Source organism: Mytilus edulis, chromosome 7 (genome assembly GCF_963676685.1).
Source record: "Mytilus edulis chromosome 7, xbMytEdul2.2, whole genome shotgun sequence".
Lineage (NCBI taxonomy): Eukaryota > Metazoa > Mollusca > Bivalvia > Mytilida > Mytilidae > Mytilus > Mytilus edulis.
This window is the reverse complement of record NC_092350.1, coordinates 38835208-38855555: the sequence shown is the minus strand read 5'-3', so window position 1 is coordinate 38855555 and position 20348 is coordinate 38835208. Positions and strand designations below refer to the sequence as shown.

At 33.1% G+C, this 20348-nt stretch overlaps 1 protein-coding gene across 2 annotated transcripts in view; it reads left to right on the top strand.

The window, feature by feature from the left end:
* Nucleotides 1-10054, top strand: part of LOC139482870 (uncharacterized) — a 44691-nt gene extending 34637 nt beyond the window's left edge. For both annotated transcript variants that reach the window (XM_071266902.1, XM_071266901.1), the window contains exons 2-4: nucleotides 6382-7037; nucleotides 8184-8354; nucleotides 9083-10054. In XM_071266902.1, the coding sequence (XP_071123003.1) occupies nucleotides 6398-7037; nucleotides 8184-8354; nucleotides 9083-9903 (1632 nt within the window). In that variant the 5' untranslated portion in view covers nucleotides 6382-6397 and the 3' untranslated portion in view covers nucleotides 9904-10054. The remainder of the gene's footprint in view (nucleotides 1-6381; nucleotides 7038-8183; nucleotides 8355-9082) is intronic.
* The last annotated feature ends 10294 nt before the right edge of the window (nucleotides 10055-20348 follow it).

Here is a 20348-nt window from a genome sequence, read left to right as displayed (position 1 = left end):
ATCTTTGTATTTATGGAAGAATTTGGAAAATGTTTTGAGTAAGATGTGGTTATCCCTGAATAAGTCATTTACAAGTAATACATAGATAACGCTTATTGATCTTTAAATACGAGCATAGCGAACAAGTTGGGATAGACGGTGCCAAAGAAACGTTACCGTTCAAAAAAAAATCAACAAGAGGAAAAGAAAAAATTATCCATTTTACCGTGAAACTGAAATATGTAAATCTAGAAAAGCACAAATATTGCTGTTAAAATGGGAATTATATAAAGTACGTTTAAAGTCTTGATTATTAATAGAAAAATATGATCACGTTAACGGTAAGGGTTATGAAATTTAGACGGAGTCTTATTGAGTTTAGCCATAAAGTGAAATTCATAAAAGTATATGAAAAATAAAAAAATAAAAGAAGATGTGGTATGATTGTCAATAAGTCTGCAATTAAATAACCATAATTGGTGGCTATATGAATACCAACAACCTGTTTTTAAACCTTATTAGCTTTAATCATCTCATCTCATTCTCGTGGGATTTTGTCTGATGTTTGGTCCGTTTCTGTGTGCGTTACATTGTAGTGTTGTGTCGTTGTTCTCCTCTTATATTTAATGCGTTTCCCTCAGTTTTAGTTTGTTACCCCGATTTAGTTTTTTGTCCATGGATTTATGAGTTTGAACAGCGGTATACTACTGTTGCCTTTATTTTACATTTATTATGTTTTATCGGACTAATTAGTTTTGGAAAATGTAAAGGATACTAAGGGGCAATTACAAAAACAGAAAAATGAATGATAACACCATAAATAAATTCAAAAAATGATAAAAAAGCTGACAGATAAGAAACAAGACACTCATCTACATAGTGCGTGTATTATTTGTGAATGACCAATTCACAGCCGTGCTTCCTCAGTGGCATCTGTCGTGATGTTCCTATAACATTACAAGCTAAATAAAGGCAACAGTAGTATATCGCTGTTCGATATTCATAAATCGATAGAGAAAAAACAAATCCGGGTTGCAAACAAAAACTGAGGGAAACGTGTCAAATGTAAGAGAACTACGACACAACAGAAACACAACATTAAAATGTAACACATACAGAAACGAACTATAATATAACAATGGTAATCTTTCTAACTTGGCAATGTTAATTATAACATTAAAATGATAACATTACATGTCAGGACTACAATACAAATAAATGGGAGAAAATAAAGGACAGAGAAACAAACGAATAATAGCCAACAAAACGTATCAGGTTAAAAATTTAATACGTTAGACGCACGCCACGTCTACACAAGACTTACCAGCGACGCTCAGATGAAAAAAAGTTTAAAGCCAAAACAAGTACAAAGTTGAAGATTACCGAGGACCAAAAGCTAAAAAAAGTTGTGACCAATACGGCCATGGATATCCGCCTGGGATAAGAACATCCTTATTATTTAGAATAATTCATACTTTTGCACGGAGTAAATTTTATAAAATGACTATATAATAGATATAAATAATTAAACTGAAGTGGTGACAAGCTACAGAATAAAAACGGATATATTATAAAAATACACAGCCGTGTTAGCCAAAGCCAGTTCAACGCACAAAGTACAAAGTGACGTCAAATTTGAATTTTTAAACGATTTCCCAAAATTAAGAAAGAATTTTGATGAAATTCAAGATTAGATGTGTATGACTTATCTAACATTTATTAATAACAGTGAAAATTAATAGACTCAACATAAAAATAAGTCAGACCTTGCCGTCTCAATCAAGCAACATTAACTCCAACATATTAATTTATAAAGTGTACGTTCAAATTACGATATTTTACAATTTGGCCTAAGACTTGAAATATAATTATATAAAACGGCCTTTGAGAAATAGTTTTAGCACCGAATGAAGGGGAAAGAGGTTTTTTTCACATTGCTAATATGCCCTTAAGCACTAGTTATTTGGAAATTCGTAAAGTTAGTTATCCCACACAGTCAGCAATTAAATTAAATTAATGAATAAGTCAAGTGTCAGATTAATGCACTCATATAAAAGAAAAATGCATGTGAAGCAAGTCATTAAATTAATAGCTTTACGGTATGAATTGACCCTTTCTTTAAGGTTGCGAGTTTTATATGTAAATATTAAAGTATGGATGTTCTGCATACATAGTTGCACAATAGGTAATTGAATTTCGTTTAATGTAGCACATCCCTTATCTTGTAAATTAGGTGCACTCATGTTAATTTTATAATACAATTCCGATGCATGGCCTTATGTCATAATGTTATCAGTTCTATTCAATTCAACCGTTATGTACAGTATTTTTAGATTTTTTATTAAAAAGTTATATTCAGATTGAGGTAAAAATTAAATCAACTGATTTGTCAAAAATTACCATCTGACATTTAAATCAGCGTATACTTAGTAAAAATAGGGGTGGACTAAATATATTTACCCATGCGATGTTAGGTATTGATCTGCATACAGTTGTGAAATGACGTATGCATTGCCAAAAAGTCTTAAGAAGTCCTATTTATTTTCGTGTTAGATTTGGTTTTTTTTTTGCATTTTTAAAACTTGTGTGACATTATATAAAATTACGATCGTAATCTTTAATCTTTTGAATATTGCGCAATAAAATGTGTCGAAAAGAAGATGATTTAATAAAATTGCATTTAATACTAGATATAATAGAGAGGTGGATGATATCTAAGGGACATTTAAACTGATAAGTCGAAAATCAACTGACAACGTATCTAACCATCGTTTTTGCATTGGTTATAATTTTCCTATATAACATTGAAAAAGCCCACATACCGACCATATCACCAGTGACCATATTTACTGTGGAGAGATTTTTTTTTAAACATCAAAAGAGACATTTATTTTCTCATATCTAACATCGAAAAGTATCTTGCACCATATATATTGAAGCTTAATGTAAAGACAGCTTTCAATATTATAACAACGAATGTGACCTTGTATTGGATTTTTTTTTTTTATATATTTTGAAATGGAATTCGACATAAAGAAATTTTATATGACATCGGAACACATTTTTATTCAAATTACAATCTTTGTCAATCCCCCCTCTCTTTTCCCCTTTAGCAAAACAAATATAGTGCTAAAAAAATAGTCTTACTATAAGACTTTAGAAGAAGTGTTTTTCGTCTGTTTTGGGTATTTGGGTATTTGGGTTTTTGTTTGTTTTGTTGTTTTGTTGTTTAGTTGCATGTTGATGTTTTTGTTGTTGTTTTTGTCACTTTTAGAAGTATGTCCCCTTATTTAAATGTCTACTCCTATGCCACCGAATGATAGCATAATATAAGAAGTTAGCAATATCCTTTAACTCTACTTTCCGCTATATAGATGATGTTCTTTCACTACAGATACAGTTAAGTCGGCCTCATATCTTGACTTACATCTAGAAATTGACAATGAGGGTCGGTTGAAAACAAAACTTTACGATAAAAGAGATGATTTCAGCTTTCCAATTGTGAACTTTCCATTTCTAAGTAGCAACAATCCAGCAGCACCTGCATACGGGGTATATATCTCCCAATTGATACGATATTCCCGTGCTTGCATTTCCTATCATGATTTTCTTGATAAAGGGTTGCTGCTCACAAGGAAGATATTAAACCAAGAGTTCCAAATGGTAAAGTTGAAATCATCCCTTCGTAAATGTTACGGACGCCATCACGAGTTGGTTGATAATTTTGGAATAACCGTTTCACAAATGATATCGGATATGTTCCTTACGTCGTAACTACAATCCCCTTCCCTTTCATGAATGTGACCTACCGAATTAGACTATTTACCGGATTTGTAATCACATAAGCAACACGACGGGTGCCACATGTGGAGCAGGATCTGCTTACCCTTCCAGAGCACCTGAGATCACCCCTAGTTTTTGGTGGGGTTCGTGTTGTTTATTCTTTAGTTTTCTATGTTGTGTCATGTTTGCTATTGTTTTTCTGTTTGTCTTTTTCATTTTTAGCCATGGCGTTGTCAGTTTGTTTTAGATTTATGAGTTTGACCGTCTCTTTGGTATCTTTCGTCCCTCTTTTATATAGCACTGGGTAAACCTGACCTAATACAACCGAAATACCCATTTTCTCCTTTAATCCAGCTACTGCATTCAAATCGTATAGCAAACAATTTTTAGAAAGTCATTATTTTAGTAAGTCATTATTTTGCGAATTTTGTATTCTAAATGGACGAACTTTGATTTCTAATTTTGTAACAACTTTTAGTGACTCGGAAAGATTAAGAGCTTGACATATTGTATAATTGATATTACAAAATGATTTTACAATGAGTTAACATATATTAATAGCATCTATATGATATTCAAATCGAATGTTAAATAAATGCAACAGTAGTAAACCGGTGTTCAAAAGTAAGAAATCGATTGATGGATATCATCAATCAACATTGTTTCATTTGTATCTGAATTACATATCATATGATAGAAGCTTGATTAAGGTAACGAATATTCATCTAATTAAATTTTGTTATAAGGAAGGATATCTACCTTTTTGTCAAAATATATACAAATCTATGTTATTGGGGCAATTTATATTTGGTAAAATGTTAATAATTTGACCCATTGTAGTCAGAAACTTAATGTCCACACATGAATATATGACACTGCGAATAACAAAAATGGTCCTGATAGGTAGTAAATTCAGATAAAATTGGCCTCACATCAAATTTAAACGCAATCCTTAGAATATGTGTTTTCTATTCATAAAAGTCTTGCAACAACTTCCTTTTGTTTCTTAGTTTTTCACTTGCAATAAGAAGAAAGAGCAAAAACTGGTTGGTCTCGATTCAAAATAATGAGTACGGAATGTCAGTTTATGTCAATAGAAACCCCCCTTGTCAAATTAGGGGTATCTTAAAATGACACAACACTTTATTGTAATCTTTACTATTGTATTTAAATTACCAAAATAAAACATTATACGTCGAATGTGATAGTATATGTGTTTAATATGTAGGACTCGGAACCGCAATGGTACTCCGAACCGCGATGGTCACGTTGAAGTGCGATGGTCTACGCTGAAGTGCGATGATTAACACGCTGAAGTGCGATGGTAACATTGTGACGTTAACTTGTTGATATTTACGCTGAAGTGCGATGGTGGTTACGCTGTAGTGCGATGGCCAACTTAAGACTTTGAGTAAAATCAAAATGCACATGGGCTTTTGTAATAAAATAACACCATTAAAAATTGGCTGCTAACGTCTTATTTGGAAGATGTTTTAACTTCTGTTTAGATCAAACCAAAGACTTTAATTTTTGTTTTAATCTAATTTTCCAAGTCTCCAATTATTCTGTTAGCACGCAAGAGTATGGAATAAGGTGTTCAAAGGAGAAATAAAAAAAAAAGATTCAGCGTGTAGGTCTTTATAATAGTACTAAGAAGTGTCCATCTCATTTACTTAAATATTATGATAAAACTTAGTAATTGCTCACATTCTTCTTCAATTTATATATAATACATGGTGTACCTTGAATGTCGGAACAGTATCCACGAAGTAAAAATACCGACAAGTAAATTTATGCTTTACTGATAGCGAAGCTTGTTAATTATTTCACGAAAAACAAAGATGAGGATGATAAATTGGGAAGTACACGTAGGATTTAGTCAGGTTAATTTCTGTCTGACATGTTTTAGACTGAAACCATAAAAAAAACAAGGGCGACGGTGTTCTTTCAAAACAAAACAAATATATCTCGGGGATAAAACAACATTATATGAACTTGATATAGCAAAATCATTGAAACATTGCTAAAACTATCATATTTTTTTTAATTTTTAACTTGCCCACATAAAATCATGTGACGCTTACCGTAAGATAAATTAAGATTAATATTTAAATTAGTATACTGTATTTATCGTACAAAAAGTCTGCGGCATAATTCAGAATACTGGTTAGCCCATTTGGTGACCAAGTTCATCTTTCAGCCGCTTTGCTGCCTAAAATGTTTTAACATATTTTTATAACCTCAACATGTAATGCTTAAAACTGTTCGGAACTTGAATTGTTTCTTTCTTATTTCCTTACTTTTCTTTGTTAGCATGAAACCTTCATCTACAAATCCCTATTCTCCTGCCTGCAAATCCATGTTGTATTTTGAAAACGTCATATTATTCAAACGTCATACACAAAACCATCGCACTTCAGCGAAAGGACCATTGTACTTCGGCGTGGACCATCGCACTCCAGCGTGACCATCGCACTTCAGCGTCCCCATCGAACCTCCGAGTTCTACAAATATATTGAGGCTTGCATGAATTCAAGATACCAAAATCCTCAAGTGCAAACCCAAATAACATTATATATACATGACGTTTATAATTCAAGAGGTATATATCTTTTTCAGATTGTCAAGTTAAAAAATGTCGCAATGTATCAAAATCCTTAAAAAGATCCACGCCAAAGAAATACATGTAGATGAATTTGGAAAAGCAAAGCAGTTTGCATTATTTAGCGTTGCTCGTCCGCACATGAGGAGTTTCCATTCATCATGGTTTTGTTTCTTTATGGCTTTCACATCATGGTTTGGTATCCAACCTTTGCTTCCCACAATCAGGAAAGAGCTTCATTTATCGAAACTAGACTTGGCTAACTCCGGTATAGCAAGCGTAGCTGCCACTATAGCTGTACGTGTTATAATCGGACCTCTTTGTGATAGATTTGGACCAAGAAGAACTATGGCAGGTTTACTTATGACTGGAGCAGTTCCTATGGCACTATCGGGGTTAATCAAAGATGGAACAGATCTAATCGTCCTGCGGCTTTTTATTGGGGTTCTTGGAGGAACATTTGTACCTTGTCAGTTTTGGACAAGCGCCATGTTTAGTCCCAAGATTGTTGGTACGGCAAACGCGATAGTTGGTGGATGGGGTAATCTTGGTGGTGGCTTTACATTCTTACTAATGCCCGGATTGTTTCAGTTAATGAAAGCTTTAGGAACAGATGCATTTCTTGCATGGAAACTGGCAGTTGTGATTCCTGCTGTTATCTGTGTAATTTTAGGTAGATATACACTTATATACATGACTGGGAGATTATCGTTGTTGGGCTGCTATTACATTAACCTATAACCCCATGCATCATATTATCTATATTACTTCGGAAAATAAAAAGACAGTGCAGCATAAAAGAGGGATGTAAGATACCAAAGGGACAGTCAAACTCATAAATCTAAAATAAACTGACAACACCATGGCAAAAAACGAAAAAGACAAACAGACAAACAGTAGTACACATGACACAACATAGAAAACTAAAGAATAACCAACACGAACCCCACCAAAAACTAAGGTGATCTCAGGTGCTCTGGAAGGGTAAGCAAATACTGCTCCACATGTGGCACCCGTCGTGTTGCTTATGTGATAACAAATCCGGTAAATAGTCTAATTCGGTAGGTCACATTCATGAAAGGGAAGGGGATTGTAGTTACGACGTAAGGAACATATCCGATATCATTTGTGAAACGGTTATTCCATAACGATCAACCAACTCGTGATGGCGTCCGTAAAATTTACGAAGTGACTTCACCATTTGGAATTCTTGGTTTAATAGCTTCCTTGTGAGCAGCAACCCTCTATCAAGAAATGCAGGTGCTGCTGAAATGTTGCTACTTAGAAATGGAAGTTCACAATTGGAAAGCTGAAATCATCTCTTTTGTCGTAAAGTTTTGTTTTCAACCGACTCTCATTGTCAATTTTAGATGTAAGTCAAGATATGAGGCCGACTTAACTGTATCTGTAGTATCCTTTTTCTCTAGTTCGATGGGATAGATGCGTTCCACATAGTCACCAAATTTTGAATTATTTAGTGAAAGAACATCATCTATATAGCGGAAAGTAGAGTTAAAGGATATTGCTAACTTCTTATCTTTCTTCTTAAGAAGTTCCTGCATGAAGTCAGCCTCATAATAATAAAGAAACAAATCGGCAAGTAGAGGGGCACAGTTACATGCAATCATTCATGATATTTGGTATGGGTTTATTTAACCAGGTCGAAATTCATATTGAACTGAAATAGTTGACGATCAACTGTCCATATTATAAAAATATTTTATTTTATTGCATTCATATATCTATACAACACACAGTTGTTGGATTTTTTATTTATAATAATAATATATTTGACTTTATTTTCTATTTTTTCTTACAGGGTTCTCAATTATATTCACAACAGACGATTGCCCACAAGGTCACTGGTCGAACAAAAAACTACCAGAAATAACAATAGATATCAGTAAAAATGAAATTGTTAAAAACGAAAAGGGCGTCCCAAATTTAGGATTCCAACCTGACTTACCATACAATGAAAAACAGAAGGAAGGTACATTGTAGTTGGTCATAACAAAATATGTTATAATATAAATAGATTACCAGCTATCTAACCGTGCCTTATAATTATGTAACATTTCAAACTTTTTTCTTGGGGAAATGTATGTACCAAACTAAGAATACGATTGCAGTTTTCCGTTTAATTGTTTGGTTGATATAGTTTAAAAATTGACCTTGGACTTTTGTAAATATTTTTTTCGCAGTACTGTTCTTTGCATTTTTCAATTAAAAAAAGAAAGAAAATATTCAGTGGGAAATACAATTTCTTTTGTGGGATAAGAATAGACAGCACAATGGACAAAGTGAAAAACGAAGAAAACGACAAACCAAAAAATCAAAAAAACACTAAACAGAAAACTAAAGAGTAATTAAGACGAACCCTAACAAAAATCTTGGATGCTCCGAAATGGGAAGCAGTTTAAATTTCAATTGTGGCACCAACCGAGTTATTCATTACAATTAAATGCGGCCACTTTCGTTTCACACGAAAACTGTCTAAAATTTAACTAAAATGCTAGAATTGTGAAGATTTCAGTAATTTAGCATGACTTAATGGTGCTAGTACCCGATATATGTGCATTGTATTGTCAAAAACAGCCCATATTTATGTAGCAGAAGCATTCTACTGTCCAATGATGAATTACATCAAAACTGTATGTTAAAGACATTTATACAAATAAAAAATTATGTTACATTACATATTTTTTTTACTGTTTTCAGCTATACAAGAAACACAAGTTGATGTAAAGAAAACAAAAGACCTTTCGGAAAAGAAAGCAGAAGACTCCGCACAGAAGGGCGGAAAATGTACATCCGATGGATGCTGTACAGTTGTAACGGTAGTTATTCTTATGATGCAATATGGGATGTGCTTTGGAGTGGAGATTGCCGTAAACACAGTAATGAATCTATATCTATTATACCGATTTAAAAAAGCCGATTGTGAGCAAGGTAATGTCCCATTTTTTAACTCTTCAAACATGACAACTAAAATGCCAGAAGAAAATGACAACGCATGCAGTATTTTGAACCAAGACACGGCAAGTTTAATTACATCTTTGTTTGGGCTGATGAATCTTTTTGCGAGAGCTCTTGGTGGAGTGTATTCAGATGTTTTGAGAAAACATTTAAGTCTAGCAGGTCGTCTTATTGCCCATTTTACTTGTTTAGTTTGTGAGGGCATCATGCTCATCGTATTTAGCCAGATAAACAGTGTTCCCTCTGCCATTGGTGTAATGGTTCTGTTCAGTACCTGCGTACAGATGACAGAAGGAACTACATATGCGATTGTCCCGTATGTTTCCACAAAGCGAATAGGTATAGTGGCTGGATTAGTCGGTGCGGGTGGAAATGCTGGCGCCCTGATTTGGAATACAATATGGCGACAATATGTTGAAACCGATCCAAGTGGATGGTTTTGGCTCTTAGGTATCATCGTTTTATGTGGCAGTACTTTGACATTTTTCATACAAATATCAGGCGAAAGCATATGGCATGCGTGTCTACGTTGTAAATCAAACAAAGACAAGTATGAAATGTAAAAATACCTCGTTTACAAACTAGAACATAGTAGTGTTATTTGTACTTCATCTTAGTTATATCGTTATTGTTTGTATATTATATTATACATCTGTGTATTATCATGAAGATTATCATATTAGTTTTGTTTAATAAATAAGAATGTTAATAATGTTTTCATCTTTGTGTAAGTAGTAGGCTTCCCTAACCTTTTGACATGTATCTTGAAAAGTATGTTGTTCTCACAAATCATCGATATTTTGTGTAAAATTTATATCTATTAAAACCTGCAATCGTTACTTAAAGAAAGATGTTTTTCAACTTCTTCTGTACAACAGACCATTGGCGAGAAGTATTGTATTTTTGATCATGCGGGACATGCGAGACATATATTTTTGGAATGGAGTCGTGAAATGCAATTCATCGTTTAGCATACTCTATGGACGTTGAATTATTCTCTCTTATATGCCGGTGACTCATTATTCTATACATAATTAGACTATTTACCGGATTTGTTATCCCATAAGCAACACGACGGGTGCCACATGTGGAGCAGGATACCCTTCCGGAGCACCTGAGATCACCCCTAGTTTTTGGTGGGGTTTGTGTTGTTTATTCTTTAGTTTTCTATGTTGTGTCACTATTGTTTGTCAGTTTGTCCTTTTCTTTTTTAGCCATGGCGTTGTCAGTTTATTTTCGATTTATGAGTTTGACTGTCCCTCTGGTATCATTCGTTCCTCTTTTACAAAGACTGCTCAAATACTCAATGTAACAATCTTTCCCTTTCTAATAGGCTTCTAAATATCTAGACATCCATCGCAGTGGTTGGCCTATATAGCTACTTTGCGATATGTACATTGTATATAGTTATTTGATAATGGAATCGTTAAATGAAGAATTTATCTATCCCCACTATATAAGAGGTTATATCTTACTTTACATAATATCATACATGTATATCAGACCAAATTAGCCGAATGTTTTAGAAAGACTAAAGTAGATACAACTAATTGCACGTAAAATACACCCTTGTAGATTTCAAAAAGAGTAGGCTAATGCCGCTACAAGGCAGCACTCGCACCCGCAAAGTGGAAAGGGATTAATATAAGTTGCAAAACTTGTTTCCCAATCCACTATAAATAAATATGTTTAAACTAAGATTGCAAAGAGTGTTTTTGCTTTTGGTTGATAGTTGATTAAACAAAAATGTATACCAGCTCAGTGATAATGGACGTCACACTAAACTCCGAAATATACACAAGAAACTAAAATTGTAAATCATTCAAGACTAACAAAGGCCAGATGCTCCTGACTTGGTACAAGCGCAAAAATACGGCCGGATTAAACACGTTTTTTGAGATCTCACCCTCCCTTTTACCTGTATCCAATGTAGAAAAAAAACAAATTCACAATAATACCCACAGTAAAACTCAGTTCAAAAGAAGTCCGATCCCGATGTCAGAATAGGTAACAAAAGAAACTAAACAAAATGACAACAGGCGCGGATCATAGAGGGGGGTCCGGGGGTTTGGAACCCCCCTTTTTTGGACGATAAATTCATTTGAATGGGGACATGTAGTTGGAACCCCCCCCCCCTTTTTTGTCCTGGGAAAGGACCCCCCCCCCCCCCTTTTGAAATGGCTGGACCCGCCCCTGGACAATGATACATAAATGAACAAAGGACTACTAGCAGTTACTGAAATGCCAGCTCCAGACCCCAATTAAACTGATTGAAAGATTATGTCTTCGTCATATGCATATCAATTACAATCCCTTTCGTTAGGGGTTAGTATTATACCATCAAAAAAATATAAGATGAACATATAACCCGTATCATGCCCGTTACTTTCCTGGAAGAGATGAATTAGCAATACGTTCATTTGGAAAAACGCTGGAGACATCAGAAGAACTATAAATTATCAAGTAGCTGAGATACTGTTATATGTGTCATGGCAAAAACCAATAACCAACGAAAAACAACAAAAGATAAACACAGTCAATCCAGCATTACAGGGGAAAAAAACACTGAGCAACACGAATCCGAAATAAAACCGAGGGTAATATCAGATACTCTTATAGATCCTATATAATTCTTTTACTACGTCGTGTTGCTAATGGTATGTACTAATTCGGTGTTAAGTCTCATTCGGGGATGTCACAATCGAGGGAAAGAGGACGAGAGGAATGGTACATATCCGTTGTTATCTGTGACACACATGTTCTATACCATGTTAGGAAAATGGCAATTGTTATAATAGTTCGTTTCTCTGTGTGTTACATTGTCGTTTTGGTGTTTTGTTGTACTTCAGTGTTTCTGTTGTTTTGTTCGTGATTCAATCAGTTTTAGTTTGTTACCCGGATTTGTTTTCTCTCAATCAATTTGTGACTTTTGAACAGCGGTATACTACTGTTGCCTTTATCTATAACGGTCAACCAATAAAACTTGGTAAAACCAATAAAAGGGGTGACTTATATGAACAATATCGAACAATACTGGCTGCTTACCCGGATTTGTTTTCTCTCAATCAATTTGTGACTTTTGAACAGCGGTATACTACTGTTGCCTTTATCTATAACGGTCAACCAATAAAACTTGGTAAAACCAATAAAAGGGGTGACTTATATGAACAATATCGAACAATACTGGCTGCTTAAAGCGAATTAGTATTTCACTGTTTCACTTTAATTAATGATTGAACATCCTCTTCGTATGATCAAATTTAAAGAAAGAAAAACGTTTTTCCAAAATCGACTGTTTTTGTAACTTTGTATTTTTTTGAAATTTTATGCTTCTTTTCTTTTAGAGAATTTCAAAATAGGCGGTTCACATTGTCATTGACATCAAATCTACAGTATTTAACCATTTCAAGTTGCTTAAAGTATCGCATTTATTCGTCCATAAACTTGTTATAGACTTACAATATTGTGCACAAAAGACTCATAAGGGACACTCATATCAATAAAAGTTGAAAGGCCCAAATAAATTAAAAAGCGAACTTAGGACTTGTTTACTAAACTTCTCAAACACCTTTCAAGTAATTTCTGATAAAAATTTCTTTGAAGATATATAGAATGTTTTTCAGTTAAATGTTGTTATTTTTTTTTGTTTTCGTAGTATTGTCTTTCATGATAAATTATCATTTTTTCGTGACTTTACTTCATTATAAGGTATATTTCCATACATCCGACGCAGCTCATTTATTAGATCAAAGTCACAAAAAATTTCTAGGGTTGAAAACTTCAAAGAGTTATAGTAATGTAATTTAAAACGTCGTTTTGGCTGGAGAGACGGACGGTCGAACGGACCTAAAAATATGGCTTTAAAAGTTGAAAAATACCACACACGTTGAAAAATCGTCCATTATAGTATAAAATCTTATCTAACATCAGTATCTTTTATTTTTATAAAGATATTTCTTTTACATTTATGATGTGATTTTCGAATTAAAAAGACTTCTATTACTACATGTTACTTAAGTTATTTCCTTCTTCTAACCCATTTAATATCAACTATATTATTATGGTTTTTTTGACAGTTTCAACACAATTATCTTTCTACGGAAGCCCTGGAGTGCCATGCAAAAATAAAATTTCAACTTGTGCGCACTAGATAGTTACTTGTGCGCGCAAGATAGTAACTTGTGAGCACAAGTTGTAATTTTAATTTTGCATGGCACTCCAGGGCTTCCGTATCTTTCTTATTTTGATATTTAACGTATTACTTACTTAATGCTTTTTATGATATTTAATTATAGACATTTCAAAAATTATTCATAAAATTTTCATTGTGAAATAGAACTATTTTATGGTCTGACTGCGTGAGACTGCATTTACATATCTCTTGTCGATTTAATCGCAACATTTTTATCAATATATTTATTATTATGTCATTTTTGAACTCAGAAGCGTGTACAGTGTGTCAAGGTTTTAAAATTAAAGAAAATTATTGAAGCTAAAAAAATAATCCTTAATTCCACTTTAACGTTTAATGATTTCGAATTCATTTACTTTTAGACACAAATATATATTCCATAAATAAAAAACTTAAACGTTTTATATAACTATCAAAATTAATATATGTGCATACATGTTTTTTTGAAACACGTTTCTTAAGGATGTTTTCTTACCAATTATTTTTATTTGAATAATTCACCAGGGTAAATACGAAATACTCACCCTTTTCCGATATAAATAAATCGAACTGTGAAGTTTTGTTTGATGTTTGTATATTACTGTTAGTCAAATATCTAGTAGTAAATACAGTAGTTTTGAATATTTGATAAATAGCCTGCTGTTTAATCCATATCGTTCAACTTTGATGCAGACCCTTTACCACACCCCTTTATCGCACTCTGTATCACATGGTGATGCCTACCGTTTATCGCACCCCTACTCTTAAATATGAAAATAGCCAACAAATAAGAGAAAGATTTTTCTTCAATGGGTCCAAAATAGAACAGTCATAATGGTGAATGACGTCATTGATTGGCATGTGACTTTAGACGTCGAGCTTTCATATTTTCTGGCACACGAAATGAAATCTTACAAAACTAAGGGCACCAAAAGGGTTAAACTTTATAAGTTTTGATATTTCAAAGTTGCACACATAACTCACCAGTCTCAAAGTAGTCTTTTGCTTATTACAATATAATTACTGGTTTATTGTAACTTTTTTTTATTTAATAGATTTAATTCAGAATGTGTTTTATATAGTTCCACATTACCAAAGTAGGACAAAAAGAATGCGATGAAAAACAAAACACAAATAAACAACAACAAAATACAATAAATAAAATATTTATATAAAAAATGCACTACAGGACGAAAATTGCAAGTTAACCCAGATGCTTCAGATGAATAATTAAGTAGTTCCTATATATATGATAAAGCTGTTAAAAACAAGTCAAAAATAAATCTGAAGGTAACCCAGATGCTTTGGTTCAGTAAGCATTTCCTATATACTCTAATATCTAAATATAAGATAAAGCGTATTAAACATGACAAAATCCGTATAACATGCTGTATCACCCTAGATCAATATCATCCCTCGGGCCTGAAGGGATGATACGGCATGTGATATGGATTTTGCCATGCATTGTTCCCTACATAACTCATTACATAAGTACTATCTGAATTGAAACACTCAAAGCTGTGATCACGAATACTAGCACAACCACACCTACAACATCCATTAAAGATAAGATGGTGCTAGAACCGGCTTCCTCTATTTTATTGGTCATTTCATTTCTTAAAAACACACGAAGGTATGTTATTTAGATAGCTATAGGATTTTTACAGAATTTTGTATAATACTGTGAAAAGTGGAGCTGTTTATCATGAATTAATGATTTTTATTAAACCATTCAAAAACGGCAAACGAAACCAAATGGACATTCAATATAAAAAAGAAGATGTGGTATGATTGCCAATGAAACAACTGTCCAGAAGAGACCAAAATATAACCGAAATTAACAACTATAGGTGACCGTACGGCCTTCAACAATACCGCATAGTCAGCTATAAAAGGCCCCAAAATTCAAGCTCATTCGTCAAGAATGCAAATAAAAGAAACTACACACAACATAGAAATATTCAGACTGAGCAACGCCAACCTCACCAAACAAAATATGGGTTATCAGGTGCTTCAGAAGAGTACAAATTCTGCTGCACGTGTGACCACCGTCCTGTCGCTTATTTCAATACAAAACCGGTGATAGTATCCTGCGTCTAATTCTGTATGCCAGATGCAAGGAAAAGAGGGCGGACTGTGGTTAAATGCTTTTCTAAATTAAAAAAATAGTTCTAACGTTGAAAAATATATTAAATAAGAGTATTAAAAAATCTTATCCATCATCAGTATCCGTTTCAATTTTTATAGAAATGATTCCTTCACAATTGTTTCTATTTAAAAAAAAATCTATTCCTAAATGTTACTAAAGTTGTTTATTTCTCTGTTTCCTATTACACTTACTTCTATAAAAAAAAATCTGACACTGTTTACACATAATTCTCATTTTTATTTTGATATTTAACATATTTTCAACTTAGTATTTTTTTCTTATAATATACCCTTTTAAAAAAACATAATTCGTATATCGTGTCGGTGAAAGAGGGTTATTTTCTGGTCTGAATGCGACAGACTGCATTAACATAGCTCTGTGTCTGAACTTGTGATTTTTATTTTCAAATTAAAAAAGAGTTAAACGATAACAGAGGGACACTCAAATTCATTCTTCAAAAAAGAACACCACAAAAGAAAAAAGAAAAAACGACCAAAAAACAACAGTAAACTATTTAAATTATAGAAAAACTAAGACTGAGAAACACGAACACCACAACAACAAAACCGGAGCCACTGATATATCGCTCATGTCGGTACAACCCCGGCGGCTAATTCGGTAGGTCACATTTCAGGTAAAGTGGACGGAATTGTGGCTACGACGATTGAAATAGTCCGTCGTCATCTGTGAAACATATATTCTATAATGGTCAACCCACTCGTGATGGCGTCCGTAATTTTTCAAAAGGCTACTTTCGTCTTCACAACTTGGTTTGATAGCTTTTGTTGTAAACAGCAATCCTAAATCAAAGAAATCATGATAGGCAATGCAAGCTCGGGAATATCTCGTTAACTAGGAGATACATACGCTGCTGTAAAGTGCACAATTGAGAATATGATACCTTCTCTTTTGCTGACATTGTTTATTCTCAAACGACCCTAGTTGTCAATTTCTAGATGTAAGTCAGGAATGTGAAGCAGACTTCACTGTATAGCAAAAACTCGTTTAGGGATTTCATATAGGATGTATTGAATGTCTATATTTACATAACATTGTTATGGTTAAAATCTCAATTTCTGAGATTAATATTTCAGATAAAATTATAAAATTTCTAACAATTCGGATTAAGACACTTTTTCACATTTATATTTGTCCAGGATAAGTTTTTTTCCATTCCTTCCGTATCCACAAAGATTAAAAATTACACAGTGGAAAACATTCGAAAAGAAAACTCAAATGTACCATAATGAAACCTTTTATTTCCCCATATTAACCAAAGTGAGAATAATATACTAACAGTTTGTGTACCAGTTTTCTCCCACTATTAACGCGGCTATAATGTATGAAACGTTCTTATATTCGAGTGTAAGGAGGTGGCACTTCACTGTCAACAGACATGTATAGTACTTTGCCCTTGACTTCTGTAATGGGTAGCTATACACTTTTTTCAAATATATGCTTCAGAGAAGCATGGGAGAATTTCGAAAAGTTCGCAAATACAGACCGCTGACATTTTTTACTGCAATTTGCTAATTTTGATGCAGATATTATATACAGACTTTATGTGGAAATTTTTTTTTATGGTAATATTTGTGTCTTCAAATGCGGAATGATTTTTGTCTTTTTCTTACTTTTTTTATAATGTCTATGTGATATGAGAATAATTAAAACTATACAAAAGGTCTACATGTGGTACCGAGGAAAAAACAAATGTTTCCGCAAAAAGTATTATTAGATTCAGGTTGAACAAATTGAAAGTATTTACCATTAAATATATCTTTTCAACTTATACAATGCAGGTGAGTCTCTAGTTTCTGTTTATTTCTAAAAGAGCTATCTCTCATAACTTATTTCTGGATTCTATCTCTTGACATAATATAACATTTTCCGTATTTATTTTGTTACAAATAGATTTTCCACATTCCGTAGCTTAGAATATACACGGTGAAAAAGGTTTTCTTTTTTGTTTCATTTTTTTTTAGATTACCACTACCACAACAAAAAATTTATTTTGACAATTGAAATTATTTATTTATTTTTATCAAGTGGTTCAAAGTTGTTAAGATATTTTTTTCGCCTAGTTGTCTTTACATGTAGTATATACAGAAATAGTTTCACCACTACGAATTCTTTTCTGTCAGGTTTACGTTTGTTGTACATTTTTATTATGTTTTCTGGTCTGTGCGTCCGTTCGTCCGTCTGTTTGTACGTTGGTCCGTCTGTTTGTCCGTTCGTTCGTCTGTCCCGCTTCAGGTTAAAGATTTGGTTAAGGTGGTTTTTGATGAAGTTGAAGTCCAATTACTTTGACACTTAGTAAATATGTTCCCTATGATATGATCTTTTTAATTGTAATGCCAAATAAGTTTTTAACCCCAATTTCACGGTCCACTAAACATAGAAAATTTTAAAGTGCGAGTGGGGCTTCCGTGTTCTATGGACACATTCTTGTTTAATATGTTTTTATCAAATAATTTGATGATATCAGGTCTGTTGTCCTCTGTAATAAATAATAAATTCAGCTTTAATTTGTAACATGTCTTGAATTAGGTCGACAAGAAATCTAACTGAGAGTCTGTTCAATCCAATACAACTTGAGTGAATACGTTCTAGGGGACTATGTTGAAGGAACCTACCCAATCAAACTTGCAATAACAGATACACAATATGCAGTTAAGGATGTACTTAGGTGATTTCAGGTAAAATTAGATAAATCAAGAATACAGAATTGATCTCCTTTATGAGATATTTGATTTATAAAAAATGGCGGGAAAAGGCTGACTCTGACTTTTTTCTTATATATTTGCATTCAATTTGGTATTATTTGGGTCTCAAATCAAAAGAAAGAAAATTAAGAATCTGCTTAAATTTTGTCAAATGACTTGTTATGAGCTATTAAGTCTTATGTTAAAAGAGAAATAGGTGTTACATGTATGGGGCAAAATATTTTACCTCGTATCGCATGGACAGAGGAATCCGAACATTTGACACTTATTCCAAAACCTCACATATGTACATCCTTAAGTCTGTTTCTTATATTGACTTACTTCTGGAAATTGACAATAATGGTAGGTTGAGAAAACAAATACGACAAAAGAGAAGGTATCATAATACCAATTGTTAACTTTTCAGTAGTACCTACATATATATGTAGGACTCTAAAGTGCGATGGTACTCTAAAGTGCGATGGTCACGCTAAAGTGCGATGGTCTACGCTAAAGTACGATGGTGTCTCACGTTAAAGTGCGATGGTTTATCATGCAATGGACCATAGGTTAGGGGATTAAAGTGCATAGACTTAGAACAAATAGTCTCTTGTTTTGCAAAAACTAGTATATAAGGTATAACATATGTGATAGGCTTGGTTATAATTTCCCAACAGGCTTAAGTTTTTGTTTCTAAATGTAATTAAAAGACCAACCACGTAATAATTACTAAAAAAAAAAGTCATTTAGGTGTCACAAAATACTGTATGTTCTGTAAAATTATTTTTTCAACAATTCGGGCGCATTGATATTGTGATAATTTGTGTACGTAGCTTGCCGTACACACAGTCTATCACTACTATGAACACCCCCGTTACGTCGTCACATAAGTTACAAATACCTCTATTTTACCGACGTTAATTTTCAATAAAATTGACATTATTTTAATGGGACCCTAAGTAGACTGCAACGTAAACAATGATTTTAAGTATTTGTTCGTTTCGAATAGAAACAGGATACAGGAAACAAGTACATCCGAAAAATCATCACCACCACAGCTTTTGCAGTTTAAAAGTGTATACCGTACATCTCTTTAAGACTTCCAATCCTATAACATTTTTTTCGGAAGCTTCCTTTACGCGTCTGCATGATTCAATTAATTTTTTTAGGTATATATGCATTTGACGTGGTGGTATAAGATTTCCGTGCTTGTAATAAATTTCATAAATTTTGCTGACACACATTATGATATATATATACACGTATATGGTTAGTGAGTGCTTTATGTCACTTAAACCATTCGCTTGTACTTGTTATTTTTTACTTTTTCTTTTTGTCTTTCAGTTGCGTTGGTTTTTTTCCTCTCATTTTTTTACATTTAATCCTACTTATAATAAATCTTGTTCCTATGTGATATGTTTGTTACGAGGTCAACAACGTGTAGTTTTCAAGAACTATACCTCTTGATGATAACACATTTAAAAAAAACCTACTGATATGATATATTAAATGACATTATATATGTTATACATTGCTTTTCAGAAATGAGATTTTGCAACGCTAATGATAAATGAAAAAAGTCATAATAAAAGAAAAAAATATAGGCCGCCTGAGTCAAATGATGGATCGATAGTTTCCTAACATATTCAGTAGGGAGGTTTGATCCATAAATTGCTTTAAAATATGTGTTTATAGTAATCTCAGTTTTGCCCAAATCTTCTAAGGAAATTTGGTTGCCTTCTATAATATATAACACTTGTTCAAAGTTGTAACAATGAGTCCATTTACTAGTTGGTGTTTTTAAATTACCAGCAACTGGCTAACAGCCGGCTATCTGGAACTCATAAATAAAAAAAATAGTTAATGTGTCTATATTGCAATTGGGAGAACTGAGAATACTGTAAATGTGGTTATAAGAACATTTTTTCATCGTGTTGAAATTTGTTTTGAAAGAACATCCTTTTCTTGTTACTTATTTGTTTTGAG